The sequence below is a fragment of the Populus euphratica genome, unplaced genomic scaffold (genome assembly GCF_000495115.2).
Source record: "Populus euphratica unplaced genomic scaffold, PopEup_1.0 scaffold22.1, whole genome shotgun sequence".
Lineage (NCBI taxonomy): Eukaryota > Viridiplantae > Streptophyta > Magnoliopsida > Malpighiales > Salicaceae > Populus > Populus euphratica.
The window spans coordinates 739,902-752,434 of record NW_011499863.1 but is presented as its reverse complement, the minus strand read 5'-3'; the positions used below and the strand labels follow the sequence as shown (position 1 = coordinate 752,434).

At 34.1% G+C, this 12,533-nt stretch overlaps 2 protein-coding genes across 2 annotated transcripts; one reads left to right on the top strand and one right to left on the bottom strand.

Moving 5' to 3' along the window:
- The first annotated feature begins 2,375 nt into the window (after nucleotides 1-2,375).
- On the top strand, nucleotides 2,376-7,849 carry LOC105125354 (probable aspartyl aminopeptidase). The gene is made up of 11 exons (XM_011025758.1): nucleotides 2,376-2,532; nucleotides 2,642-2,777; nucleotides 3,262-3,340; nucleotides 3,532-3,734; nucleotides 3,888-3,960; nucleotides 4,748-4,867; nucleotides 4,980-5,135; nucleotides 5,972-6,145; nucleotides 6,580-6,654; nucleotides 6,729-6,869; nucleotides 7,337-7,849. The coding sequence occupies exons 1-11, from the start codon at nucleotides 2,442-2,444 to the stop codon at nucleotides 7,556-7,558; spliced, it is 1,470 nt and encodes a 489-aa protein (XP_011024060.1). The 5' UTR covers nucleotides 2,376-2,441; the 3' UTR covers nucleotides 7,559-7,849.
- A 330-nt stretch (nucleotides 7,850-8,179) lies between these two features.
- On the bottom strand, nucleotides 8,180-12,039 carry ADK1 (adenylate kinase 1). The gene is made up of 6 exons (XM_011025757.1): nucleotides 11,743-12,039; nucleotides 10,161-10,306; nucleotides 9,939-10,058; nucleotides 9,619-9,786; nucleotides 8,828-8,917; nucleotides 8,180-8,470 (listed from the first exon to the last, which is right to left on the bottom strand). Exons 1-6 carry the CDS (start codon nucleotides 11,864-11,866, stop codon nucleotides 8,369-8,371), a joined length of 750 nt encoding a protein of 249 aa, XP_011024059.1. The 5' UTR covers nucleotides 11,867-12,039; the 3' UTR covers nucleotides 8,180-8,368.
- Nucleotides 12,040-12,533: the final 494 nt, after the last annotated feature.

Genomic DNA, 12,533 nt, shown 5'->3' with positions numbered 1-12,533 from the left:
ATAGCTGGGCTCCTTTTGTTTATTTTTTAATGTTTTACTGTTTTGCATTTGGTTTAAAAAATGATAAAATAAATAATCAAACCCTCAATTAAATTCATTAGTTAAATTTATGTATAATATTCAGACTATAATTTATTTATTTTATTTTTTCAATGTTTTTTTCTCCCTCGATTAACAAACTTTAAATCCTCCAAGTATGTATACAATTATTGACGAGTTTGGATTACTTTTGAGTCTAATTTTTTTTTCCTTCCCCTTAGGTTATAAAACATGACTAACTCTCTGCTGGGGTTATGAATAGTAATATTTATTATTATTTGCTGACATAGTATAGTATTTAATATAGTTCTACAAATCATATATATTCACAAGAAACAATCTTTATTATTAAAAATTAAAAAACACAAGAAACAATCTTTATTATTAAAAATTTTAAAAAAATAAATACAAATAGCTACAATAGATACATGTATAAAAAAAAATCACATCACTCAACTCAATTTTCATTACTCTCGTACCCATTATTGTAAGGCAGCAAGGAGCTGTCCTTTACAGGCACCTTCTCTCTCTCATTCTCTCTCTTTTTATATTTTGCTCTTATGCCTTTATTTACAGGCTTCAATGGCACCTCCTCCTACTCTTTTATCAACAGTTTGGCCGCCTAACTCGTGACTTTCTAGCTGCTGCATTTTCTTTATTGATGAACGGTGCCGTTTGCTGCATATTAATGCAACAAACCTAACACCCTCCTCTCTATTCCACTCCTTGCAAGCATGTGTAAATAGATTATTAACTATTACAATTAAAAAAAGAAACTAATTAACTATACTTGGCATAGGGTAACTTTCATTATTACTTTTGACCACAGGTCTTTATTGTAAAGCAAGTATGGTAATAAAACTTGGGATCATTAAACACTTAGATAATGTTGGGTAAAACTCAATATGATACTGCGATATAATAGAGATGGAAAATGTAAAATGATGATTTTATTTATGGAATATACTATTTTTTTTTATGTGTTGATTGTTTGTAGAGAAATTATTTTTTCACAGTTTTCAACTGTTTGACAACTCATTAAAAAATAAGTGAATAAAAAATGTTTTCTAATAATAATAATAGTAAAAAAAACACAAGGCTTTGTTTTTTTTTTTTGTTTTTATGTTTTAAAAGTATTTTTAAAAAAATAATTTTTTTATTTTTTTTAAATTCATATTTTTTTTAGTATTTTCAGATCATTTTAATGCGTTAATATTAAAAATATTTTAAAAAATAAAAAAATATATTATTTTTATATATTAAATATAAAAACACTTTAAAAAATAAAAAATACCCAAACTTTAAAAAAATACTTTTCATTTTGTATGTTACGTGTATCATTATAATTTATGTCTTGATGGTTTAAACTAAATTTGAATTTTATGGTTTATTAATATTTGAAGAGTAAAAATTTTCTCTTCCTTGTTTTTTCATTCCATACTACTTTTCACTCTTTTTTTTTGTGGATAAAAAAATAAAAAACCAATTAAACTAAGAAAATCATAAAAAATCTGAAAAAAAAATTATGAAAAAAAACAATTAAACTGATTAGACTATTGAAAAAAAAAGTTTAGTTTAGTTTTAATTTTATAAACTTGAAATTGAAAAATCAAACAAAGTCAAAATTAATAAAAAATCAAATTAAAAAAATGGAGAAAATTAATAAAAAATCAAATTAAAAAAATCGAGCCAAACCAAAACCAAACCTATAAAAATATAGTTTTTAATTTTAAATATAAAATAACTAAACCGAACTGAACCAAAATTATTCAGTTGAGTTTCGGTTTTTGTTCTAAAATAATAAGATCCAACCAAAACTGATTGATTTGAACTGGTTTTTATTTTTTTAATTAATATAAATTCAATTTTATTATTTTTTAAATAAAAATTGAATTAAACTGAAAATTATTATCCAAACTCATTTTATTTTATTTTGATAGGAAAACATATAACAGCCAAACTCGAGTTTCTCAACTCATACCATAAATATAGAAATCACAAATCCAACCAAAAACTTTCACAACTTTATCCATATTAACACAACAATATTCAAATATGCAAGATTCAATGAATTTTGGCGTGAAAGATGAATAGATAACCCTCGGGGTTAAAACCATTAAAAAAAATAAATAAAATCAACCTCAACAACATGGTGCACATAGGAGGGTTGGGTATACATTCCACTTCCACAAAGGTTGCATGTAAAAAGAGCATCATCATGTATGTGTATTGGGCCGCAGCCCATGATACATAATAAGTTATTCTAAAACTTCATCCCACAGCCCAACTAGCAATCTCTCGCCATATCCACAGACAAATTCATATATACCCACGCTCAACACAAAGTCAAGCATCGAATAGCAAACAGCAAAGCAGATTTTGATACTACGAAGAAGGAAGAAATGGCAAATAATAACAAGACGCAAGAATACTGCGTTGCCTCTGATCTCATCGACTTCTTAAACGCTTCTCCAACAGCTTTTCATGCCGTCGGTAACCCTCTCTCTCTCTCTCTCTCTCTCTCTATCAGATAGATTCTTTTTGTTTTAGATCTTTTTTTTTAAATGAAAGTAAAATATGTTTGACTGATGGATTTTGATAGAGGAGGCAAAGAGGAGATTGAAGAATGCAGGATACGAGCAAGTTTCAGAGAGACACGATTGGAAATTGGAAGCTGGAAAGCGTTATTTCTTCACCAGGAATCACTCTACCATCCTTGCTTTCGCTATTGGTAAAAAGTATGCCTCCTCCTCCTCCTCCTCTTGCTTTCGCTATTGGTAAAAAGTATGCCTTCTTCTTCTTCTTCTTCTTTATTTATTTATTAGTTTTAATCACAGCAAAATAATTATTTTGTAGCTGATAGGTTAAGCTCCTTTATTTGGTTGTTTACAAATTATATAAGACTAAAAAGTCAACTTTTTTTAATTTATATTTTTTATTTAAAAAAAGAGGTTTGTTTTTACTTTTGAGCAATAAAAAGTATGTCATCTTTTAGATTTTTCAGATTATCGATGGATAAAGCAAGGTCCTTTGTTTTGCTTCGTTTTAGTTGTTTGTGAATTATTATTGTTGTTGTTGTTGTTATCGTGACAGGAAATGGATTGCATTTAATTTTTATTTATCTGTTGTTATCGTGACAGGAAATGGATTGCAATTAATTTTTATTTATTTATTTATTAGTTATTTATTGCTGATATTTTTTTCATTATTTTGATTTTTTAGATATGTAGCAGGCAATGGATTTTATATAGTTGGTGCTCACACTGATAGTCCTTGTCTCAAGTTGAAGCCTGTTTCCAAGGTGATATTCGAATTGACTTTGCTTTTCTTTTGTTTTTATTTAAATTGTGCACTTTGTTGGTTTTGTTGAAGCCTGTTTCCAAAGTGATACTTGTCCAAAGTATTGATCATTTGCTGGTTTTGTTTGAAAATTGTGCACTTTGTTTGGTAAGTTACTGAATTTGGTGTTTGGGGAATGGATTGACTGGTCAGGTAACGAAAGGTGGGTTTTTGGAGGTTGGAGTTCAAACATATGGAGGTGGTTTGTGGCATACATGGTTCGACCGTGACTTGACAGTGGCAGGGAGGGTGATTGTAAAAGAAGAAAAGGATGGTTCAGTTTCCTACTCACATCGGCTAGTTAGAATTGAGGAACCCATTATGCGTGTCCCTACAATTGCAATTCACTTAGAGAGGTTTGGTAGCTAGACAAATTACTTTCTTTACTTGTTTGATCTTGTTTTATATAATGCTATTAATGCCTGGGATTCTCATGGCTTTAGGATTGGGAAGTCTCATCTTTACTTTGCTTGGTGTCATGATATTTCATGTTGTTATGTTCTGAACAGGACTGTTAATACTGATGGATTTAAGGTGAACACACAGAGTCAACTTCTTCCTGTCTTGGCAACATCAATTAAGGTAACCTTTGAATCACACACATTTTTTTTCTTCATATGTTTGTTGGTGTACTCGGATTTATGCTTTTATTCTAGTTTCCACAATTACAGTTCAAAATATGTTTCTTGCTGTAAAACAACATAATGATGAATCAAATTATTAGTGCTAAACATAATATTCCTATAAATGGGCATTAAGCATGATGCTCACATTCCTTTATGATTTATGAAATTTTAAAATAGATTTGCTGCAACTTATCATAACAAATCTTAGCACAAACCTTGAGAACATTGTGTCCTACACTACGAAGGATTTTTTTTCTCTTGAGAACATTGTGTCCTACACTACGAAGAATTTTTTTTTCTTTAGTTAGTTAGTTAGTTAGAATGAATTATTTTCATCCAACTTTTTCTTCAATATATGTGAAGAGCTATAGATTTCCTTGACACTCTAAAATATGTGTCTTCGTGTCTTCTTAATATGGACCATATCTATTTTTTACATATTTAACTTGAACTTGGAGCCACCTAATGCATTTAAAGAATTGACACTAAGAAAGAGAGAACCTTTGTTTGCCTTTTGAGCTCAAAGATTACTGCTCGACAACTAATTACTGCTTTATGAACAGAAGTTAGTTATATGCTTTTCGAATTTCCAAGCATTAATGCTAAATCACTAGTAAGCATGCAATATTTTGGTTACTTAATTGTGAGAGAGTGGATATTTCTTTAGGATACTAGTGTATGAGATGAAGTCTCTATATTGTTGCAATATTTTCTGTTCTCTATTAGCAAACTTCATTTTACAGGCAGAGCTCAATAAAGCCGCTGCTGAAAATGGTCCAGTTAAGAGTGAAGAAGTTCAAGCTGATGGGAAGAAATCTGATAAAGGAACATTTTCCTCAAAGCACCACTCACTTGTACTAGAGGTTAGTAAGCTGAAGCAAGAATATTCTCTTCTTTTATCCTTTTTCTGTTTATTTTGACAATTTTGATTTAAGTTCTGATGGCTGTTCTGTTATTTTCTTTCTTGTCTTCTAGATGATTGCAAATCAGATTGGGTGCAAAGTAGATGATATATGTGACTTTGAATTACAAGCATGCGATACTCAACCAAGTGTAATAGCTGGAGCTGCAAAGGAATTTATTTTCTCTGGAAGGCTCGATAACCTCTGCAGCTCATTCTGCTCTCTGAAGGTATTACTTTTTACATGGGCTGTTGTTAGGTTGCAAATCATGTTGGTCTGTATGCTATCAGGTCCTGTATGCCAGTCTCATCACTACTGCATTGCCTTTCTATTTTCTGACTACAAGATTTGCTGTTGTTCTATTGAACACAGAATGCCATCTCATGTCAGACTGAAGTTATCATGTCAATTTATGTGATATTACGTCCCATTGCCCCTGGCATTCTATCTCTCAACTACAAGTTTGTCTGATGCCTTTTGCTCTACTAAACACAGAACCTACAGTGTTCTCTCTTGTGTAGTGAGTGAATCAAATTCAAAGTTTCTTTGCTTGTGCTCAGCATTAGGCATTGGTTTGTATTCATTTTTGGCCTAAGTGATTGTGTGGATTTCATTTTCCACTTGAAGTTTGAACGTTAGGTTTGTCCTATTTGAGTTTCAGCTACCTTTATATTGGTAGTATTGGTTTATGGTAGGATGAGTTTCACTATAGATAGTGGGATTAAGTTTGAATATGAGGTTTAGTGTTGTTTGAGTTTAAGCTATGTTATTATTTATATTGGTAGAATTATTTTTTTCCAGTGCCGTTTTCTTTCTTTGGGTGTGTGAGGCAATGAATTCAATTTTTGTTAATGATCAAAACTGGTAATCATCTGAACAAGTGTTTTAAGTTGCGTTGACAACCTACTTCAGTTACATGTTATTCAGCATCAAAATGGCTGCTATTATCCCATCCACATTTATTGTTACTTTTCACTTTTGCACAAGGGAGACACTGGTCTTTGCTTTTAGAGTGTTAACCCACAGAATCTGATTCTTATTTGTGCCATGTCAATTTAATTTCAGGCACTGATAGATGCAACATCTTCTGAAAGTGAACTTGAGGATGAGAGTGGTGTTAGGATGGTGGCACTGTTTGACCATGAAGAGATAGGATCTGATTCAGCACAAGGAGCCGGGTCTCCTGTTATGTTAGATGCTCTGTCACGAATCACATGCTCTTTCAACTCAGATTCCAAGGTGCTCTTTTTTCTGACTGTGACTTCTGCTCTGAGTTCTATAGTATTGAAGGGATTAGTTTTGGTTTCTATTTTATTGGAAGTTAATTTATTCATTCATCTTGATTAGGAGTCTAAGTCACAAAGTTAACCATATTTACCAGCATAGTAGTGTTTATTTCATGTTTCACTTGTCTGATTAACTTGGATAGGTGTGCAATAGTGAAATGATTCTTGTAAATTTCACACCTAAGATTTGTGGGTTATGTTGATATCAGTCCCTCCGCATAGAGGGCTATCACATCAACTGGGGCTTATGGGTTTCACCCGCATGGTCGTGTGGAGGAACAAAATTTGGGGATGCTTGGTCAAAAGGAGTGGGATATTAATCTTGAAATTAAATCTTGGTTTGATTCATATAATCATAGCTGTTTATTTTCTTTGATTTCTTTTCAGCTGCTTCCAAAGGCAATCCAGAAGAGTTTCCTTGTATCTGCTGACATGGCTCATGCCCTCCATCCTAATTATATGGTACATTGCCTCATTGCTCATTTAGATTGGGTTGTTCTTTCAGACTGTTCTAACATGGGATATCTCGTTTCTAGGACAAGCATGAAGAAAATCATCAGCCCAGGTTGCATGGTGGGCTTGTAATCAAACACAACGCAAATCAGCGCTACGCAACAAACGCAATCACTAGCTTTTTATTTAGGGAGATAGCAACGAAGCATAACCTTCCCACCCAGGTCAGTTTTCTGCCAACTTAATTATCATGATTTCGAACAACGATAACAAACAGAATTTCTAACTGATGTTATCATTTGATTGAGATGAATTATTTTATTCTATATAAGAATTTGGACAAGCATCGTTCTGTCCAATTTGTTCCCCATCATTTCTTTCTAAACAATGTGATTTCAAGCATTGATGCCATTTGATAGTCAAAATGACGGGAAAAAATTGTCACCAGATGCATTCTCACACTGGTTTTTGAGTCCTTAATTCTTTGTACTCGGGACGTAATATATCTATCTCAAATCAAAATACAACAAATGGCTGCTCTGACTCTGAATTTTCTAATTTTTCTTCACCATTGGCACGGAAAATATAGCCACTGAAATGGAGATTGTATGCTGCAAGGCACGCAGCCTAGGTAGTAGCAATTCAGTAATTGGTAGATGAATTAATTATCATGAAATCACTGTAAATGCAGGATTTTGTGGTCCGAAATGACATGGGCTGTGGTTCAACTATCGGTCCCATCCTAGCTAGTGGTGTTGGGATTCGTACTGTTGACGTTGGTGCTCCGCAACTATCGATGCACAGTATAAGAGAAATGTGCGCTGTTGATGATGTCAAGTATTCCTATGAGCATTTCAAGGCATTTTTCCAGGATTTCTCTCATCTGGATGCTAAGATTACAGTTGATATGTAGGGCGCTGCACCTCATCCATGCAGCACGTCACCGACTTCAAGACTAATGAAACAACTGCTCAGTATCCTTTCTGCCCTAATGCTAATGTCGACTTATTGTAAGTGGTACCTTGTTGGATCGAATTGCGTTTCTCAAGGGGTGTCGTGTTTTCAATTAGGATTAGACTATCTGCTGACATTTGAAAGAGTATGTATGCCTTGTGCATGTTGGCAGCTTTAGGAAGAAGGTGCCAGCTTCAGAAGCACTTTCAGAACCCATTTGACTTTAAGCCTTTAACTTGGGTTCCTTTCACTTCCTAACCCTAATCACGCATCCGAACTTTGCTGCTAGCATCTTACCAGCTCTGAAGGCTGCCGCATGCATTTGAATGGAGCCTTTTCGAAGCAGGCTGGTGGCCTGTTGCAACGTTTCAAGGGAATGAGAGGCTACCAGTTACCAAATAGGCGGCCAAAATGTTGCCGGTTTTCCTAAGCGTATCTGATTTTTTACCGCAATAAAAGAACAAAACAAACCCTGCTGCATAAGAGCATCTCCACTGATAAAACCACCAACAACGACACAAAACAAACCCTGCTGCATAAGAGCATCATCGCCACTGATAAAACCACCAACAACGATAAAGAAAGAAAATATGGCAACCCTGTAGTATCTTTTATTTGAACGTGAACTCAGTTATTACCTCAATGACAGAAGGCAGCGCCGGCAATTTGCAAACAAAATACGAGGGGAGCTAAATGATCAGCTTGTGTGAAAACATGTCTAGTACATAAGAAAAGAAAATCCACTGAAGTCATGGGAAGGGCCTCCGTCTCAAGAGGAAAGCACTTTCTTAACCTCAGCTGTAACCTCCTTTGGAGGTTTCTCTGCATGAAGCTCTGCAACAGCACCTTTCTTCTTATAATAATCAATAACCTGCATTCCCAGCATCCAGAATACCATCAGATTTCAAGAGGACAGAACTAAGACATGTCGATCTGGCAAGACCAGGATTACAAATGGAGATGAAATCTAGATGCATAGGCACATCATATGGCTAAAACCAAAAGAGGTGATTCACGTGGCTTGATACTATCCAAACACGTGGTAATCATCCATGAAAATAAATGCGATACCAAACATCCATGAAAATATTTTTGTCCTATAAGTAGGGAGAAGTAAGTACTATAAGAAGAGTTGGATCATCATCCCTTTTGTTGTGGGTGAGTAGGTGATTGAATCCAACCCCATCTCATGTCACCAAAGATAATGAAATAAAGCCAGAAAGCTTACAGGTTCAGTTTGCTTGTGAAATGCCTCCAGCCTTGACTTAAGAACAGCAGCAGTATCATCTTTACGTTGAATCAAAGGCTCTCCAGTTACCTTCAAGAAATCAAAACAAAGAAGCAAGTTTGTGACATGCTTTCATCTGCTGACTTGCAAAAACATTGATGCAGCTAGCACAGTGATCACTGTGGAAAACTTGTATAAGAAACAGTCTCAACCATATTCAAATAAACTTGATTATTTAACAATTTCAAAAACCAACACACCCCAAATGCGGGTGCTGAATGGATTCCCTGTGAACAATTTTCTACTAACTCTCTTAAATTACCTAATTCGATGCCACCGATGTCTTGATCAAGGGTTTTAGTCAAGATAGATAATCCGTGGCTATATTACCTTCCCTTGACACATATGCAGCCCCTTGTCAAACAATAAACGGACAATACTCTCTTGTTTCAATATTTTTTTTTGAATAACCTGTCCATAGACATTTCTACAGCTATATAAACAGGACACTGCCACTTAGACTAAATATTGACAAGTCAAATCCATTATTGGCCTAATCAACCTATAAGAATAATATCAAGAGTAGACAATCATAATTACCAAGAACAATTCATAATTGCTTTCACAGACTCCCATATTTTGAAAATTGATATCTACAACAAATGTACACCCTTTAACCAGTTTCATTTCCCCTATGTTCTCCCATCACCTATATATACATCCGAAAATCCATTTAAATAAAACGAGATAACAAAAAAAATGTAAGAGAAGGATCGTTCATGTTCCCTTACATCATCAACACCAGGAGCCTTGGGAGGTGCAAATTTTGTATGGTAGGTTCTACCACTAGAAGGATGAATCCAGCGACCCGTGATCCTCTCCTCCAAAATTGCATCATCAATTGCAAAATTCAGCACCTTATCAATTTTACTTCCCTGCTTTTGAAGCATGTCATCAAGCTGTGCACATAAAAGGTAAACCATTTATGGTTAGAAACATCTACAAAACAATCAATTGAATATGTCCAATGCTAGAAACATATAAAAACACACACTGAAATGTTTATATTTATTCAAACTCACACATATATTATACAACTAGATAGCAATACCTTCTGTGCTTGGACCACAGTCCTTGGAAATCCATCTAGAATGAAACCTTTCTGACATGAAGGTTTCTTCATTGCTTCATCTATAATGCCAACAACCAAGTCATCAGAAACAAGTTCCCCCTGAGAAAACCATATGAAGCACTCCATTAGCTAAATCCAGCAGAACTATGAAAAAATAAACAAAGATGAATCATGAAAGATAAGAATGGTTGCAAATTCAACCTTTTCCATTGCCTCCTTAGCCTTGATGCCAAGAGGGGTTTTGGCAGCAACAGCAGCTCTCAACATATCACCAGTAGCCAAGTGGCATAGACAGTACTCATCCTTAATGATTGGTGATTGAGTACCTTTTCCAGATCCAGGAGGGCCTGCCAAACACAAAACTAAAAGATTACAACCATGGAAGCTTCTGACCAAAGCCAGGGTTTGATTGACTGATTGGTTGCTACCAAACATACTGGAATCAATAAAAGTTTTCACCAAATAATATGAATACCAAAATATGCATTTGTCACTACATGAGTATGTACTGAGGTGGTCAATTGCCGGGGCATTATGCAGCACACATGATATTATCACAGGATACACATCGTGGATTTGAAAGTTTAATAAAAAAAGTAGTTCAATATTCACAAGTTCATTCAATTCATTTTGTCCTCCTAGTTGAATCAAATTCTAATTATTTAACCACGCTTATTTCAAAGTAGCCGTGTTAATTTCAAATATTAACTCCCAACTAGGCAGGCAGTCTAAAATCTTTTTTTTTTTTTTTTGAAACAAGCAAGATGCTAAAACAAGCAATCAGATAGAAACCAGAAAAGCCCCAATTGGGTCTGTTATGTGTCACTTAGAAAGTTAACAGATAAGAATTTTCGGGGCAAGAATGAAAATAAGCCAAGACTAATTTTGGAGAAACGATTCTTCATACAGAGTTACAATAAAAGAAAATAAAAATGTTTAATGCAAAGAAATCCATCAAAACCTTTATCTACTAACGTAGAGAGAAGGATGATCGTGCCATTGTCTCAAAGAATTTCCACTGAATGGAAAGAAGTTCAATTTCCAGATTAAACGTGTAAAAGACGATGGGTGAAGATCGACGTGGTGAACTCTCTGAGTTCAAAAGAAGATTTTGCAATATATTTTTTTAGAAATGCCCGCCTTTTAACAAGAAATGTCAAAATTCCATCTTGTGAGTCTCAGAACATTAACTATTCAAAACAAAACTGGCCATAAACACTGCAAATCTTCTTTCTACCACGCAGCATCATCAACCTTCAATTCAATTTTGAAAATATAGCCAAAGATTGACATGACTTGACTTGCGATACAACGCTGGCACAAAGTATCTAAGAAAAGTAATTCTAGTTTTACATTCATTAAATACCGCATCTCAATGTAATCAAAAACACAAAAACCGGAAAAATCACTCGCTCGTCTAAAATTGCCCCGTAAAGAAGGTTTCTTTAATATGTCCTCAAATTCCCAACTCTATGAACACGCAAAAACGGAAACCCCACTTGTCAACTAAAGCAACAGTAAAAAAAAAAGCTCTAATCTTTTCCTTTTCCTTTTCCTCAATTACCTCAGCAACTAAGCAAACAGTGCATAGTAAAAAACAAAAGAAAACATCTTAGCACAAAAACACCACAGAGTTCCTGGATCTGAATGCACCATGGAATTAAAAACCAAGAAAGACCAAAACTTTAGGAAATGCAAATCATGCTACATAAACAAAACAAGGTGCGTAGTTTACTTGTAATGTGGAGAGAGAGAAAGTGGAAGAGTAAAAAATGAGACAAACCGATGAGTATGAGACGCTTGTCGGGTTTGTCAGCACACTTCATGCGACGGAGGAGCTCAGTCATGAGATCCAGTGACGGCACATCTTCCAAGTTTGCTGCTGTTGCTGCTGCACTGCCTGCCATTCTTGTCTAGTTGAGAAGGGGTCTTGTTTTGTTTAGGATTTTAATTGTAGTGAAACAGAAAAGGAGGGGGTGGAGGGTTTATAGGCAGAGGGGTATGGCTGTGAAACTGAGAAAGGTAGGTGTGTTCTTGAGTTAACCGTTCGGACCTTCCAAGGCTTCAACTTCAAGTAGTTCTCTTCTGGTCTCCTCTTAAGTCCTCCCACTTCTCTAAATTTCTCTTCTGCCCTCCCTTTTTTTCTTTAGTTCTTTTCTTTCGTTCTTTTTTTTTTTAAAAAAAAAAGTTTATATCATAATGAATTTAAAAGAATTTAATACATTTATGATTTATGTACATGCTTCCCTAAAATTTTAAACCCGAAAAATGAAAAATAGTCAACTTTTTTAATAACCTACGTGTTTAATAAAAAGATTAATATAATTGAAGCTATAAAAACATAAAAGTAAAATTAAAAATATTAATTTTACAGTGCTAAAATTTCAGGAGAGGATTTAAAGAGGTATTTGAAAGTGTGGTTTTTAAAGTGTTTTGTTTGAAAATATATTAAAATAATATTTTTTATTTTTTTTTAAATTTTTAACATTAACTCAATAAAATAATTTAAAAATTAAATTTCATCAGACGTTATTTTTAGAATGGGAGAAGCAAAGTCCTGATTTTGTTTGTCTA

Bases quoted from the DNA above. Each gene is read 5' to 3' on its own strand.
- LOC105125354 (XM_011025758.1), top strand. From the start codon at position 2,442: ATGGCAAATAATAACAAGACGCAAGAATACTGCGTTGCCTCTGATCTC. The intron at 6,146-6,579 runs GTGCTCTTTTTT...ATTTCTTTTCAG, and splicing joins CTTTCAACTCAGATTCCAAG to CTGCTTCCAAAGGCAATCCA. The intron at 6,655-6,728 runs GTACATTGCCTC...TCTCGTTTCTAG, and splicing joins CCCTCCATCCTAATTATATG to GACAAGCATGAAGAAAATCA.
- ADK1 (XM_011025757.1), bottom strand. From the start codon at position 11,866: ATGGCAGGCAGTGCAGCAGCAACAGCAGCAAACTTGGAAGATGTGCCG. The intron at 10,059-10,160 runs GTTGAATTTGCA...TGGTTTTCTCAG, and splicing joins CTAAGGAGGCAATGGAAAAG to GGGGAACTTGTTTCTGATGA. The intron at 8,918-9,618 runs GTAAGGGAACAT...GATTTCTTGAAG, and splicing joins AGGCTCCTGGTGTTGATGAT to GTAACTGGAGAGCCTTTGAT.